Source organism: Sturnira hondurensis, unplaced genomic scaffold (assembly GCF_014824575.4).
Source record: "Sturnira hondurensis isolate 20B ecotype Veracruz unplaced genomic scaffold, ASM1482457v3 Scaffold0018725, whole genome shotgun sequence".
Classification (NCBI taxonomy): domain Eukaryota; kingdom Metazoa; phylum Chordata; class Mammalia; order Chiroptera; family Phyllostomidae; genus Sturnira; species Sturnira hondurensis.
The window spans coordinates 966,430-983,802 of NW_028091356.1; the positions used below are offsets into that span (position 1 = coordinate 966,430).

The window sequence follows — 17,373 nt, forward strand, 5'->3', positions numbered from 1 at the left end:
TGGTCTAGAGAATTGCTGACCCACAGGCCTACGCTTCACCCAAGTCAGGCTTAGGTTGAAACAAGCTTGTTGCTTTGATTCGTTTAAAAGTGAAAATATCCCTTAAGCACAGGCTACAACAGACTGCCTCCAGGATCTGAGGCAGGGGGTCCCGTCCACAGAGCCAGACTCAGCTGGAAACCGCCATGCCCACTGTGCCCATGGCCGCTCCCAGAGAGAGGGGCACTGAAGTCTTGCATGGGAACTTCTATTTTTTTTAAGTGTTGGGGGGACAGATTAAACTCCAATTAAACTACAATTACATTTAATGAATACCAAATACCCAACTCACAGAAACCGCCGGCACTAAGAGGGAAGGTTATTTTCTCATAGTGACTTACATGGAATGGTAATACACACCTTTTAGGGAAGAAATTTTCATTTTAAGAACGCTGAGTTCCTCTAGGTGGGTTTCTGTAGTTCATCAAGTCATTATTAGGTGGTATTTTAAGGAAGTGTAAGGACACAGCCACTCTATTTTATATTCCAGAAACTGTTTTTATATTAATCTGTATTTTAATTGGGTAACAGCTGCTGCCTACAGACTTCCCATGGTCTAAAAGGAAAATAAATTAGAAAGATTAACTACACTGTTGTTTCACAAGGCTTTAACCCACAGCATGCCCACCCGGCTGGCACCTTCACACCCTTTCCTTGCTTGGGAGACCAAAGAACTGCCCAGCAGAGGGAGGGCCTGAGCCAAAGAGAAGAAAGGATGGTCTACCGGGGGCGGGAGAGGGGGTGGTGGGCGATGAGCCCCAGGTCAGCAGCTTTAATCTCGGAGTGCTAAGATTCCTTTTATTTAGCCAACAACTATTCATGGAGAGCCGCAACGTGCTGCGTCCCATTATAGGAACTAGGGAGCCAGCAGTGAAGAAAAACATGAAAACCTTCACTGAACCTGTGTTCCTCTGGGCAGCCCTCTCCTATGCCCAGCCCTGCTAGCACCCAGAGCCTTTACGCCTTCCAGAGCCCCACACTGAGCAGGGGGCTGCCCTGTGTTTTGTCTCAGGTATACAGGGGTCAGAGTCATGTTACCAACTCTGGCTCCCAAATCCAGATGATTGACTACTGCCCATGTACCCACCACTGCCCTTTCTGTCCCTGCTTCTCTCCTGCTTACTTCTTCCAAAGCCGAGCCACAGCGCCAAGCTTGGAGCTGGAACTTTGGGCCAGGATTATCCTGGAAAAGAGGGCTCACATGGCCGTCTTACTTCTTGGAAAGTTCCAGGGTCTGCATGCCTATGTCACATCTGGTGTGAGTTCCTGGGGCAAGGGTACGATACAGCTACTCGTTTTCTGGGCTCCCACCAAGGGTCACTCAGATTAGCTGAACACTGATGGGCTTCCAGACACAAAGGAAACCAATGGCACCCTTGCCAAGAACCCTGCCTCCTGGGAGATGGAAATTCGGTCAGCAACTCTGTACACCAGAAGCACCTGCTCTGGTGCTAGGAAAACCACTGACTTGGGAGAGGATATCACTCTACCAAAGGGGATGTCAGGGGTGCTGTGTGCAGGAGCTCTCACTACGGCCTAGGCCTACCTCTTCCCACATAGGGTGGGGGTTGGGGTCCCAAAATCCTGGGCTTTCTCCAACTCCCCTCCAGTGGCCAGTAATCTTAAAATCATCAGCCCAAGAGGAACCTAGTAATTCCCTCTCCATGCTTCCCATACCACTGTGGTCTAGCAAAACAGGGCTTACAGCTGACTCCCTAAAGGACTTGAACCCAACCCCTAGAGACACGGGGTTCTCTCCTCAAACTCTTGGTTCAACTAGAGGTGGCTTTCCAGGGGGAGGCCGCATTCCCCTGTATCAATCCCTCCAAGGATGGACTACCATCTTACCAGCTCTGCCAAGGCACTGGATAAAGATGGGGTGAAATTAAGAAAGTCAGCCCCTATACCTGACACTGATAATCAGTAAGACACCTACCTGTAAGACTTACACCATAAGCTATGAGAGAGAGAGAGAGAAAACGTAATAAAATAAACACTGGGAAGTTCTACCTTAGGCATAACTTAAATCTTTCATGCTACAGTTTAAATTCATTCACACTTGGGTTAATATATATTTATAAAAAGCTTTCACATCCCCACAATGAAAGGTACTAGAGCAAAGCCAAGTATTATTAAGCTGAGAACCAGGGCTCACAGGCTAAACAGAGCTCAGAGACCTTAACCACTTAAAGCTGGAGAGGTGAGAAGAAGAATTAATGCGTGCTCTGTGGTTCCTTTCACTGAGGGATTACAGATTAACTCCCGCTTCCCCAGACTCGGAAACCGCAAGGCGAGGGGCTTTTGACCCTGACTGATAACACGGCTAGCTACTGAGATCCCCTACCCACACAAGGGCTTTATCCAGGAATGAGCTGGCTTCATCATAAAAACTAGCAACTACAGGAAGCAGCCCAGGATACTTGGTGCCAATAGCATGTCAGCATCCAGCACTTTCTCCTTTCGCAGTTTATCTCCAACACAATCGTATTCCGACACCGAGACAGTTTGTTGATTACATAAGCGCTTGTCTCTGGCGTGCAATCTGATAACCAGACCCACTCACTCCTCCTGCTCAGACAAAGAGACCAATAAATCTCACCCTCTGTAAGTGCAGGTGCAAGAGAAAACCCTTTACTGGCAGTTAGCAAAATGGCTATTTTTCTAGTTTTTTTCATGACAATGACGATGACAAAAAAAGATAGCCCATGGTCAGGAACTGTGTGGCAATCCAGCTGCTTAAGACAGAGATCTGCTGAGTTGGAGCAGATTCTAAAGGTAGTAAAGAAGGGGGGGGGGAAGGAACGAAACACCTCCCATCCTATCTCTGTCAGAACCTTGTCCCCAGGCCGACTGTCAACTGAAACTAAGAAAGGACTTCAAGAGGGCCAATGCCATGTTCATGACACAGAACAGGAAGAGTGCCTACATGCGGGCTACAAACTTATCCGAAGCAGAACCCCTCTTTCTGCTGCCAGCACTGGGCCAATCTTTCTCCCTTCCACACAAGCATGTGCTCGTGTGTATTCACGTGTCATGCATGCACGCACACACACACACATGGACACCAAGAGTTCTTAAGAACTTCTTGTGCCCGAAAGAAAATTCTACCAGAGGAGCTGCTTAGGCACAGCCAGGAGCTCTGAGGTTGTTCCCCACCTGGCAAGGCAGCCGCTGCCAGGTCGCGTGAGGTCTGAGAACAGCAGCCCTCACCCTGCGTCCGGCTCCCTCTGCACAGCAGTTCCACGGGGTGTGGAGGCAGGGCAATGTCTGCAGGATCCCAGGTTTTCCGAGGAAGACTTTACTTGCTCAAAAGAGCAAATCAGCAGTAGTTACTCTAGCACAGGCCAGAGTAACTGTGGTTGAATAATTCCTTGACAAGATTCATTCATTTAAGGAACACATATTAAGTGTTTGCTTGGTATCAGGCCCTAATGATGGATAACAGGTGGATCAGATCTAGTTTCTGCCCTCAAGGAACTCACAGTTTAATGGAGAGACAGATAAACAATTACAGTATAATGTATATAGTCAATGTTATTTTGGGGTGAGCACAGCCCAGCCTTCCCAGAGGAGGTGACCCTGAGCAGAGTCCTAGGGGACAAGCGGGAGCTGGGGGAGGTGAGTGCTAGCATCACCCAGGTGAAGGACCATCACGTGCAGAGGCAGACTGTAAGAAGGTGACCTTTAGATGAGGGAAGCGAGGGGAAGATGAAGCAGGGAGATACTAGGCTGGACAAAAAGGCAGGGACCAGGTCGGGAGCGTTTGGAGCTCTGGAAGGCCAGGCAGACTGTCGACTCAGTGCCTGCAGCACAGCCACACCTTCACTATCATAACAAGGATTTTCCAACACCACCCTGCCTACTCCACCCCAATTCCATATGTATGTCCTTGAGTGAAACTTCCTAGAAAAAAGCCACATACCTTTCACCATAGTCCCACAATCCTTCCCCTCTCCTAAAAAAGGAAACAAGCAGCAGCAGCCCTACTCTAAAAAACATTCCTTTTCCCAACACTACTGGGCACCCACTCCCACCCAGGCCGAGCCCCAGCAGCATTCTGTCCCATCCGTCAATGCCAAGCAGCCTAGCTAGAGCTGAGTCCCCTGAGGGGGACTTACACACAGAGAAGAGGAAGAGAAGGACAGAGGACACTCTGCTTTCAGACCACTGGAGGGCTCAGGTAACTGGCTGGTTCACGGAAAGTTTTCCCTTCCCTTCCCATCAAGAAAGGGATTTCCATCATCATTAAAATGTTGCTTTTTCAAAAGGGGCAAAAAGGACAGACTAGCACCCCCTGGTGGTATAGGTAATTCCCAGGGAAAGGATGAAAAAACAGCAGACCCCCCAAAGAAGCAAGAACCTCAGCATCGTTAGCTGCAACAATGATAGACTTGAGAGACTGGACACCTTGGCAGACGGACGCCTGCAACCGAAGGCCCACCAGAGCCGGGCAGCAAGCACTGGCATCCAGCCCAGGAATGACCCCCAAGGCCTCGTATCTTCTGGGCCACCTGAAGCTAAAGGCCGCAGCTTGCCGAGCCCTCCCACCAGTGGCAGGCAGGCCCTTCCTCCACACCAAGGAGATTGTTTTGAAATTACTGGAGAACTTCTTCATTCATATGCTTAAAAAAAGTAGGTCTGTAAATGAAGGCACAAAGTCTCTAAGGTACCCCAGTGCCAAATTCTGAAAGAATTCTAGAAACCCTCATGTTCTCCTATCACCTCTATTACCACATATTCTTGACCATTCTTGGGATTTCGCCACAGCCTGTGGCCAGAGAGTGTAACATAACACAGCCCAGGGGAAAGGGCCACAGAGGGCTCTCCGGACAGTCATGAGAGTCAGCACTCCGATGGGCCTCCTCCCTGCCAATGGCTCATGTGAGCCTCCAGCAAGCATCAAGATCTCCGTTAGTCCCAGCTCCGTTAGTCTGTAAAATGGAGCCAATACTAACCTGCTTATCAGGTGGCCAAGCACAGCACCAGACTAGAACTAGGAAAAGGACACTGCAGCTCAGGCCAGGTTGTGCTCATGCCCTGCTTGGGCTGCTCCTCTTTCCTTGGTGATAGAGTGTGCTTCCCACAAACTCAGCCAAGGTTTCACATGGGGCTACTTTCCTTGAGGACAGAGAAACATTGCTGGAAAGCTAAGAAAGCCGAACCTCTCCTTCTCAGAAGCTAAAACCTTCACCTGTTGCCAAGGGGCCTGAAGGGAAATGAAACTGAGAAGAAGCTAAGCTCCAGAAGTACCATCCTGCTCCAAGACCCCAAATGCCAGGTCCCCGGGAAGGGCAGGGATGCAAGAAAGGGAAAATGTTGGGGAAGCTGGGACAGATTGTGCCACTGCTTTCCTTGGGTCTCCAATGATCAGAATGACCCAAGTGGAGCAGCAGACTGTAGACCCAGATGTGGGGTCCAATACGCACCCACTTCAACCACTGATAAGAACTAACTGTCACTAATCGGCCCGTATACCAATGACCCCAAAGCTCCTGCCCCAATAGCCCTTGCTGCCCGGTTCCTGGGCCCTCACCTCGGTGCAGAAGGGAGTAAGCTGTGGATGGACCATAGGCTGGACATACATGTGAAAGGTAGACTCAATCTCCATGGTCCGGCCATTTAGCTTCAGGATGGGGAACTCGATGATTTCCTGGAATAGCAAAGACAAAGAAGAGAAAAAAATAAGTTTTTTATTGCTTATTTTAGTTTTTTTAAAAGTCAACCATTTCAAATAGTAACTCTGAGAATCAGGAATGAGGGAGTGTTTTGAACTCATTACCTCCTGCCAGGCCAAACCCAGACTGAGTGAGATGGCACTAACTCAGTCATAGCCCCAACCCGCCCACTGTGAACATTCTCACAGGTTCCAGGGACGATGCACAGGCTCCATCCCATGGCCTAGAAAGAAGTGAAAAAGTAGTACACTCTGCCCCAGTTTCCCCAAGTGGCTCTCTACCAGAGGCTGGCTCAATTGAGCCCCTAAAAGTCGGCCCTTCCCTCCCCAGCCCAGGTCCCTGCCCTGGGAGGGCCCTGGATCTCCATACAGACAACCAGCCATCAGACCAGGGCATAGCTTCCTGGACATGAAGTTTAAACAGAGCTGAGTTTCTTCATTAGTATTTACCCCCACCAAAAAAAAAAAAAAGATACATAATAAACAAAGCCAAAGGGGATACTAAAGAGGAGAAAACTGAGTAAGAGTAATAGGAGCTACTGCCTCCCACCTTTCTTTCAGGCAGTAAGCTGTCCCTGCTCCTACCAGCTCCCCCCACCCCACCCCAAATCGCTTAACCAGCCCTTCCCAGTCCACTGGAACGTAATGGAAGAGAAGGAGGAGGAGTGACAATTTGTTTGGTGTCTCTAAGATTAATTTGTCTCCGTTATTTAATAGAGATGCACGGCACCAAGGTCCTGGTGTGCAAACAGGCTTGCAGAAGGCTGGCTGTGCAGCAAGCCTCACACATCGCTCCTGGGAAGGGAGGGACGCACGGCGGGTGGAGGGGGGGCGGGAGCAGGAGGAGAGGGCAGGAGAGAGCACGCTTGCACCAGAGAGAAGAGGGGAAACGAGCAGAGAGAATAAAAAAAATTATTGCTTTTTAATATTCAAAAACAGTTTGCGAAATTTAATCAAAGCAGAGGAAAAGCTAACATTTTTACTACTTTGACATTTTTATTAGCGCTTTCATAAATTTTTAAAACATGAATGGAATTAGTTTACAACACACACACAAAAAAACTGCCTGAAAACATCTGGAAGAGACAAATAGGAAATAATAAAAAAATAAATAAAAGCAAAATCCTCCGAGTAAAATTAGCATGTGGAAAAGGCCTCCACTGCAGAGCGAGAGAAAGAGAAAAGGAGGGCTCTGCCCAATCAAGGGTCCCAGCAGTCAGTTCCAGCCACAGCCCTGTCCCAGGGCCCCCATTCTGGAGAAGACCTTTCCAGTACCACTAAAATCAAGGCAAACTGGTTCTCCCCAGGGACAGCCCAGAGAGGCAACAGGGAAGCTGTTCCGCACCTGACCACACGCAAGAAACAGGCACGTGGAAAGGTGGGAGAAAGGGCCAACGTCCTGTTCTCCTGGGGCAGCGAGGCATCCTTCCTCCTACACACACCCACCATCAAACTTGTTGTCAAAGCATCTAGTTTTATCTGGCAAATTACAGCAGGACCAAGGACCAAAGCAAGGCGATCAGATTTCACGATGGAGAAATTCAAAGGTTCTAGCTGCCTGGTCTCCTTGGGGTGATACCCAAAGACGGGGAAGCTGACAGGAGCCCCCCAAAGCAGGAAGGGCAGAGAGGCTGCAAGGCTGGAGCCGAGGGGGAACAGAGAAGAGGCCCAGGCTGCTGTTCAGACTGGGTGATGCTTCTCCTCTCAGCATGTTCCCCAACTCCCTGGGCCTCTCACTGGCCATACACCACAAAACCGGCCAAGTGGAAGAGAGTGTTGTGCTGAAAACAAAATAAAGGCACACTCACACAAGACACATACTGGTCCCCCTTAAAATCAGATCTCCAAGATCTCCAAGAACTAACTCTGAGGTGGGGCTCATCTGAGTCAGGCTTATCTGACTCCTTAATTTCAGATGTATCCTTCCTCTCCCATTAAGCAAAAACAAACAAACAAACAAAAACAACAAAAAAACTTCCCAACAGAAAGAGCTCCAGAGCCTGGAGAATTTGGCTGCCCTGGTGTCTCAGGAAACAAATCCAGCCAGCTCCTCACTAACAATGTTAGCTGGGCCCACAATGAAATTTAACCTGTGACACAACTGTACTTTTCATTTAAACTTTCATTTCGAGAGAAGCAGTGTTTGGAGACCTGCAGTTTGTCCTGCTAATAAAGACAAGTGTTGGGACCTTTAAGGATGCCATTCATCTCTGGCTTTTATTAAATTCAATTTTCTTAAGCCCATGATACATTATGAAATTAGGAGTTGACATTCCTCTGGAAACAAAAATATCTATCAAACACAAATAGAAAAAACCCTCTATTACCAAGAATTTATGACTTAAAGTTGATCTCTTTCCACTTTTTTACAAGCACATGGTTTGTTTCAGATATCCGAAATGTTATTATGGATCTAGAATTTCATTAGTATTTATTATAAAACAGTACGCACTTCAGCCCCTGCTCTGACCGGCCCCGAGTCGGCATCCCCAGCAGATTCTCTGGAAACCTGGCCTGCGGGTTTCCCCACTGCAGCTCCATCTTCAAACTTCCCTGCGGCTGGCTTCTTCGCCCCTGGGGAGACGGAGCCAACCTAAGCGCTCATATTCACTATCGCCCTCCCAGAGAGGAGGAACAAACAAGCCTCAGCTCCATGAGAAACGAGGGGTAGCTCAGAGAGGGTACCCAAAGGTATAGGTGGATCACATTAATTTCAAGAGCTTATGAAGATGTGGTTAAGCGCCAGCTTCTAGGGGCAGTTGCTTCAATAATGAAACTTATTCTCACTCTTTCTCCTTTTCCCTCCTCCAATTTCATCACTCCCTTAGAATGATGAAAGTAGTTTTAGGTTTTGGGTTTTTTTTTTTTTTTTAAGGAATAGTTGAGTGTCTGCCTTTAAAAAGGCAGCACCATAAAGGAAAGAACCAGTTTGTATTTACCAGCCCTCTTTGCTTCCTCTGTCAATAATTTCACAGTTCCTTACACTTGTATGTCATCTGCATTCAGTTAAACTACCTGCGTGCAGGGCAGAGTACAGGTGCTGGAGTGGGATTTAGGGTGAAGATGTGGACTTGCTGCGAAAGAGGCCCGCAGACTGCTGACCAGTAACGACACGTGAGCAAATGGTGAACAATGCACTGTGATAAATACCTTAGTGGAGGAACATCCCAAGTGTTAGGCTTTTCAGTTTACAGTGTGCTTTGAAATTTATTTTACCCTTACTCATCCTGGAAGATCGGTCCTATCATCATTATCACCATCATCATGAGGTCATGGACCAATCCTACTTACCAGGCAGGGGCTGCTGGGGGTGGACAGATAAATACGAGGAGATGCGGCTCCTCTGCATGAGGCGCCCAGAGTCTCGGCAAGGGGTAGAGAGAGGCTGAACCCAACATCCACGGGGTCATGCAGAAAACGGAATGGTTCCGTTCCTTCCATCTATTGTTTACTATGTGTCAGACGCCCTGCTACATGCAAAGATCTCACTGACTCCTAACGACTCATGAGGTGGGAACCATTATTAGCCCCATTTTACAAATACACTAAGGCCCCAAAAGAAGCTGTCATTTGCACAAGGTTATACTGCTTGTAAGGAATGGAGCTGGAACTCCACGTGGGGAAAATGAGACTTAAAGAAAGTAGGATTAGCAGCTCCTGAAATCTGAAGAGCCAAGAAAAATCTGATTCTTTTAGTCTGAAAGGCTGTCTTTGAGGAGCTCAGTCTATCTCCTAGGAAGAGCAACTGCTTCAAGTTACCAGAGCAATAAATGTGAACTCTCCAGGCAGAAAGTCCTAGAGGACTGCTTCGGAGCAGACGCCACTATGGGTGCAGGGATGCAGATGGCACTGTGCTCCAAGCTGGGGGAGGGCAGGAACCAGGAGCCTTTGGTTTGTATCTCCAGCACCTGGTTCCATTCTGGCAGACTTCACCCTCTCCACTTTTGGTGAGTAAACATATGAAAGGGATGATAAATGGCAAGACAGAAGCCAAGCACAGGCTCCAACAGATAACACTCTGCTCTGGCAGAGCTCTCCGCGGGACCAGAGAGGTGAAGTTATCTACCTAGGCTGGCAAAGATGGTAAGCCAGAATTCAAATCCAGACATGGAACACTCCTGGTTTCCTGGAACACAGGACTTTTAGGGCTCAAAGTGGGACAGTTGGTCACCCTACACCATCCTCAAGTGGAATGCAGCGCTAGGTTGTCCAAGAGTAGAGCACCAAAAACCCAAAAGGCTGACGGTGGATGGGGATTGGCCACAACTTGATAACCAAGGTCAAAGCCTCTATTAGAATTCAGGTTTTTCAAAGTATCTATGTTTCTAAAGTAACTGCATCTGCTGTCTCCCTCAATAAAATGCCAGCTGCTAATCTTTTTTTTTAAGGGAGGAAAGACAGAAAGATAAAAAGAAAGCATCAAGCAAATATTCTTTTAATTTGTTAAATGAGCAGAGGTTTACGTCGGAACAAGGGTTCTAAATGCAGCTGCTTTCTAACTGCTCAACCAGGAGCCCCAGAGACTTTCTTGACAAACCGAGGACAAAGCCGCAGCAGCATTTCAAATGGAATTTCACACCCGCAATCAGTAGATTACGAGAAATAAATGTACAGGTTGTTTACGGGGTATTCCAACTCCCTGCAACTGCAGTATTTGCAGTGATAAGATTATATTTGAAGATAGAATAACAAAAGGATTTTAAGCAGGAAGGACTTAGGTTAGCCTTGGGATTCTCTGATAATGGGACCGAGGGTTTAATAGTGTAGCAAACTACAGACCTTTTCCCCAAAGCACAGATTCCCCTTTGCCTGAGCAGATGGCTCTATGGTCCTGTCTGAAACAAGGGAATGAGCGGATTTTTCATGGCTTCGCCCTCTCAACCCAGGAACTGGCATTCCCTCAATTTACAGACCGTAACCACTCATCTATCCCTTCCCTTCATCCGCTGAAGACAATTTCAAAACGTGTGTGCCTCTGCATAGAAAGTTTTGATAAAATCCAAAAGTAACATCACACCATAAGACAGAAAAAGTAGTACTTGGCAAAAACATGGGTTATATCCAAATATTTGGCTTTTGGATAAAAGTCCCATAAATGGCAGGTCCTTTCTCCGAGGGATCAAGGAGCTTCCAGGCCCCAGTGAGGAGGGAAGTAGAGGGAGAGGTGAGAGCGGCACTGGGCAACGAATGGGGCGTGTTTTGCTTAACAGTTTCTTCCTTGGGGGGAAAAAAGACATTTTATGCACAAGGAGCTTATTTCTTAAACAAACACTCGTGGTTTTGATTTACACCACAGCCTGCTCCTAAATAATTTATGGCGGGTTAAATTTATTGCCAAGCCCTGGCTGGCTGCAAATTCGAATTGCCAAATAATTAGATTTTAGGGCAAAGCTTATAAATTACCCGTCGATTTGTCCGGACTTGTTTGTCAGTTGCTTTGTGCTTCGGGTCATCTTTGGCATTTGGCTGTTTGGGTTTTAATTGCTGATTTACACTTTGACAGATGAGAGCTGATACTAGAAGTTTCAGGACAAGGAAAGGTAAAAAATATCGTAGCTTTAAAGGGCTGATTTTTCACTTACATGTCCCCCTTCACCCATCCCCACAGACTCCAAAGCAATTAAAACGTAGAAAAGAAGCTGCAAATGAATAATGCTATTCTTTGTTGGGGGCGGGGAACAGTGAATTATAATTTACAGAAATCTGAATTTAAAAACATATATTTAATACCAATAAATGGAGGAGACCAAAAGTCTTAGAAACTGTATGCTCACCCAGGGGTGTGCATGGTTATGTCTGCACAAGACTCCGGACTGGCCTCAGCTCAAACATTTTTAGACATTCAATAGTAATGACTTCAGATATTAGTGGCCTCTATGAAGCCAACCCTTCAAGGCAGCAAACCACCAAATGATTTCTTTGTAGCTACCTGTGTACATATATTTGTCACGGAATTAATTGAAACAAATCTCAGGTTATGTGTAGGAGAGGCGCCCTGGAGGCAGCACTAAGGGAGGGCATGGCAGCAGTGCCAAGTCCAACTTACCACTCCTCTAGAGGAAAAAAATCTCTCTGTGTAGTGCCTGACTCTGTCCGCTATGCTGATAGAGGGCCCGCAGGCTCTCTCTACGCTTCCCGGAGAATTGAGGCCTGCCTCTCATTCACCTGCTGTACCCCAATAGTTACTACGAGGCCACGAGTCAGAATAGCAGTAGTAGTAGTAATTCTACTAATAAGAGCGGACACATACAGCTGTTACATGGCAGGCACTATCCTAAGCACTTACATTTATCCCCCCAACAGTCCTATAAGACTGGTACTACTGTTAACCCCATTTTGCCAACGAGGCGAGTGATGCATAAAGAGCACCAGTGACCGCCCAAGGCATGCCACACTGCAAGTGAGCAGTGGAGACTAGCCTCGAATCCAGACAGGCCAATTCTGGAGTCCATACCCTGAACCACTATGCTATGTCGCTTCTCATTTGAACAAAGTCTGCCCAGCTCCCCTCACTATGGAGGTCCAGGTCCCACATTCTGGGACTTGGGCATATGCAGCCAAAGCCTGTTCAGTTAACCCCCAACAAGATGGGGAAAAGTCATGCAACATTCTTGAGATTACAAGATGAATTGGAGGCTTAGTTAGACAAAGATCATTTTTCCAGCCAATGCAAAAACTGTACTAAAGATCCACCAGCTAGGGATGAAGGAGTGGGGTAAGTGACAGGTGATCAAGTCAGGCCCAGATCCACGCAGGCAGGCAGAGGGTGCTGATCAGGCAACTTGGGTAAGAACCCAGAGAGGCTGGCTGGGATTTAGGAGGCCTTCTTCAGTAACTCCATCCATAGCTCCAGGGGCTCCTGGTCTTGTCACAGAAGCCTGCATCCCCACGGGATGCTTCACAGATTTCCTGTCCACGTCTGACACCCAGATGCTGGGACAGGGAAATGGTTGTGCTAGCATGATAGCAGATTTTGAAAATCACTGGCATGTAAGCAAGCAATACACAGACTGACATCCTGCCCATAACGTGCCGAACGCCTTCTCACACACTGGCTCATCTGATCCCATATCTCTGCGAAGTGGGCAGGAATTACTACCCTATTCTATCAAGGAGAAAGCTAAGACAGTCTGTTCTCAGCAAATGCTCCCTCACAGGCAGCATCCCTGCAACTGAGAACTTAATGGACACACCTGGCCTCCATCCCAGACTTTCTGAATCAGAAACCCAGGGGGTGGGGCCAGCAATCTGTGTTTTAACAAGCCCTCCAGGTGATTCTGATGCTTGCTCAAGTTTGAGCAGTACCCTGAGGCACCAAGTTGGGGGCTCCTCCCCAACATCACCAACCACCACATTCCACGTGTCCTGGACTTCAAGGACCGCCCCAGCATTGTGTCTCTAGTCATGTGAGAGTAGACCTTATCACAATGGCACGTTTCATCCCATTCATTAGTCCCTTAGTCCCCCATCCCCAACTAACTACCAGTTCCTCTGAGTTGATCAGGTGGCTTTTCATTCAAATGTTTCTAGTGGTGGAAAAAAACTATGGAAAATGCAGGTTGTCCCTGGATCCCCTTTCCAACACTACACTCTCAACCCATGGCTCTCAGTCTGCATCACGCTTTTGGAGAGGAAGATTCCAAGCTTGCTAGCCAGTTAACATCCTATCCACCTGATCATCACCACCTACCTCCCATAGGCCAATGGCCAAACAGTTCATCAAACAGATCCTAGAGGAGTAACCACCTACATCACCACTAAAGAACTCACCTGTACCAGTTCTCCCTGATATGGACTTTTAGCTCAGAGCATCCCATTTACAACCACCCCAGGTTCCACACTCCACTCCTTACCAAATCTTAGCACCACTGACTCCCGGGAGCCCACTAGTATCCACAGGAGCTATGAGCTCAACAGTGTGTTCACAGTTCCTATTCTGGCTAACCAACTTTGCCCCAACCTCACTGCGGACCCTGCATGCTCTTTCCTTTCAGCAACTTCGGCATCTCCAAACAAGAATCTCTGCCAGCATTTAGCCTTCAGACCAGACCGCAGCTCGAAGGACCTCCCCAGGACTAGACAATGACCACAGCACACATAATAGATCTGTCGTGCTGCCCACAGACCAGATCCCCCACTACACCCAGGGATGGGACCAAAACAGCAGCCCATCCCAAGGTACCTCTACCTGAGGTTTAAAGCTTCCCTGTTGTCTGTCTCTCCCTCCAGGGTCTACTTGGCTCCTTTCTGATTCTCTCAGCACCAGACAGGGCCTTGCTTGTGGTAGCACTCAGTGCGCACAGACCCTTCTCTCCTGTCCCAGCCGGCTCGATCCCTCCTGCTGCAGACCTCCAGCCTTTGGGGCTCGTGTCAATCTGGAAACACTCTTATTTCAGGCTATAGCTCAATTTTCACAGCTGAAGTTCAAAACATCACATAAATGTATGACTGTGGGGGCTTTTTAAGTATCATGAACCCAAGATAAGAGAATAAAATATCATCATCCCAATGGCATCTTAATTAAAATGATGCAGGATCCTTTCCCCAAACAAGACACCAAGATGGAGAAAGCATTTGCTAACATCAGTTTCCTCATGTCAAACAACTGAGATCAGTCTACAACGTAAGAAATGTAATCAATATCAGGAGAAAAAATAAACAAGACAGGATGGAGCGCAGGAAAAAAATGAAGCCTGTGGGTTTAACCTAACTGCTCATCTGGAATTCACCTCCTCTTCGCTATCCCTTTCTGACCTGGCTTTCTCTCCACGGCTGGTACCTGTTGCTGCTGCTCAGAGGGAGAGGTTGACCCCACCAGCTCCTCGCCTTCCAGTCATCTCTGCTGTAGCAAATCTTCCCTGTTACCCAGGCCTCCTGCCTCTTCGTTAATCCTTCCTTCCCAACCGTTTATCTCTTTGAATGGTATAAACCTCCCTGATCTATGGAAGGTGGGTCTTCCCAAGGGTCACCTAGCAGATCCAGATCCAAACTGCCAGTACTTTTGGAGGTGGGGGTGGGGTGTCATGTCATTCTCCAGCCCTTGCCTCTCTCCGGAGAGACGCAGCAGCCTAAGCCTAACCCACCGCTGCCTTCAAAGGCAGCAGAGGCTGCAGCAGAGGAGCCCTCCGTGAAGATGCCTCGAGGCCTCAGCTCAGATATTTCAACACTGACCTTTGCCCTTTCTGCTCACACTTTATTGGCTAAAATTCTCTTAAACCTTTTCAAACCTTTGTAATCTCACTCATAGCATCCCAATAAGACCTTCTAGCCTGAGTGTAAGAAGTACCATGTCACTGATACAGATAAACCTACCAACCAAATGGCGAAATATCCAATAGGTTCAGAGTCTTCATCTTCCCTCTTCCTCATTTTCAATATTCCCACAAACAAGCACACAACTCAGTTCCATTTTTTCAAACTGAGCTCAATTCTTCCCAGGTAACTCTGAGCACCTTCTCCAACAGTCCTGAGAAGGCCCAGACCTACTTGGCCCTCTCCAGTCTCCTAGGTTTCTCTTACCAGGAAACCTATGCGACCCTCCCCTAAACTGCAAGCAGGGTTGATCAATCCCCTCCTTTGTGCCCCACTGTATCAGGCACTTACCTACGTGATAGTGGTTACACTGCTAAATGGTGTCTACTCTCTTCAAGTATGAGCTCCTTGAGGGTAGGGACCGTTTTCTACTAGTCTTTATATCCCCAGCATCTAACACAGAGCTTGAAGTTGCTATCCAAAGAATTTTTTAAAAGCCTTTTCATTGCTTCTAAGGTGGTTACAGTAAGGTCCTCCCCATTCCTTTGCCCATTTCTGGTATGGTCATCTCCAATGAAAACCTTAAAGGGCAGCTCAGTGTCACCCTTAGTTTACAGTTCCTGACTTCATTCACCATTTATCAATGGCCCTATTCTTTAGAGCTCTTCCCCATCACCAACCTTAGCCCAGTGTCTAACAAAATCAGCATTCCAACAGCTGTCTCAGCCTTGGGGAGGCCACCAGGATAATAAAAGGCTGGCAGGAAGGGAGAGAATGCTTCCTGATTTGTACTAAATTATGTGATGATTTTGTTACCAGAGACCCAGTGCTCCCCAAGGAAAGTTCCTGGCCCCACCCCGAGGCAACTCCACAGACTAACTACACACCACGACAACTTAAAGGTAGAGGGTAGAGAAGCTGTCTGAAGAGAGCAAACAAACCCACTTCGATCCTGTAACACAACCATGCATCAGTTCTCCACGCCCTGAGATGTATATTTTGCTTCTCCATTACTGTGTGTGCTCCACGTAAAGAAGGGGTCTTCGGCTTTCCGGTGAAGTCACAACAGAATGAAGATGCAGAGAGGGCAAATGCTGGTCCCCTTTCAGGGAGCAGTCGTGAGGAGTCACAGGGAGAATCAGGGGGAGGGCCGTCCCTGTGAGGGACCACCAGGAAACAGCAGGGGGGAGGGGAGGAGGAAGCACCACATTTACGGAAGCAGCAATGACAAGGACAAAAGGGCCTAGTGAGCTGCCCCATTCCCACCACCATCACTGGCCACCAGTAGAGGAATTCATTTATGGTGACCCTGAAAGAAGAGAGGTATTAGAGCAGAGATATAACTAAAAAGAAAGGCAATAACTGGTCTGATGGGCAGGGGGAAAATTATCCCAGGAGTCAGGAGCCTGTGCAAGAACACTTATGGCTCACACAGTCATCATAACTCAGCCCCCTCAAGCATTTTGTGCTCTGCTTATGGTGTTAACTTTAATGTCTTAACATATAACACCATCCGCACTAACACAAAATACTACACACGCCAGATGAGGCTGAGTTATAGTTGCTATGGGAAGCATAACTTTGAATTTCCTGATTTTGGTGCATTTAATCTCAACCATAATGTTACATTAACGTCAGTTTTGCATTTCATTTCCCAGTTTAGAAGAATAGCATCAGCGCCTTCGCCTGTGTGTACAGAAAAAAGTACAGGCTGACGGGGGCCACAGCCAGACAGACCACAACCCAACAACTGGGCTCTCCTGCTCAGAAGCCTGGCCCAACCCCTCCCATTTGGAGGAGCCGCAGCCAGGACAAGTGAGTGGGGAGGGTGGGGTGGGTCCTCTCTCTAGGTTTCCATTCGCTGGGTGTGTGCAGGAGTCACATGAGTGGGGAGGAGGAGAAGCTGAACACAGACCAAGCACACTACGTCTGCATTGGGTGGGGGTTACGAAGTAGGGGATCCTGCCTTTCAGCCTTGAATGGAGGTGAAGGGAAGCCATATAGTTTCATGTGTAGGGATCTTAACCAATTTTCTATAAATTTTTTTTTAAATGTCTCTCTCATAAAGTTTTCCAAAATGTCTCTTTCACAAAGGACTAATAATGAAGTGCCAGCTCTAAGTCATACTGAAATTCTCCAAATGCCTCTCTTCTATATAATTCCTTCTCATGTCACCATCCTCTCTCTCACCCTCCCCTCCCAAAATAACCTAGCATCTGGACGGTTTTCTATAAAAAAGAAACTCCTTTGCTCACAGTTCTAACTCAAAATGCAGATGGAGTCTCTTTAAGGTTTCCTTTAAAAAAAAAACCTCCTTGTGGACAAAGACCAAACACTAGAAATATCCCAACCCCAAAAGTCATCTTTCTCTAGAGTCATGGGCCCTTGGGCCCTTGAGCCTTTGAATA

General features: G+C 47.6%; 1 protein-coding gene across 10 annotated transcripts in view; it reads right to left on the reverse strand.

Moving 5' to 3' along the window:
• ERI3 (ERI1 exoribonuclease family member 3) overlaps positions 1-17,373 on the reverse strand; it is a 123,078-nt gene that overhangs the window by 86,643 nt on the left and 19,062 nt on the right. For all 10 annotated transcript variants that reach the window (XM_037069688.1, XM_037069686.1, XM_037069685.1 and 7 more), the window contains one exon: positions 5,573-5,689. In XM_037069688.1, coding sequence (XP_036925583.1) covers positions 5,573-5,689 — 117 coding nt within the window. The remainder of the gene's footprint in view (positions 1-5,572; positions 5,690-17,373) is intronic.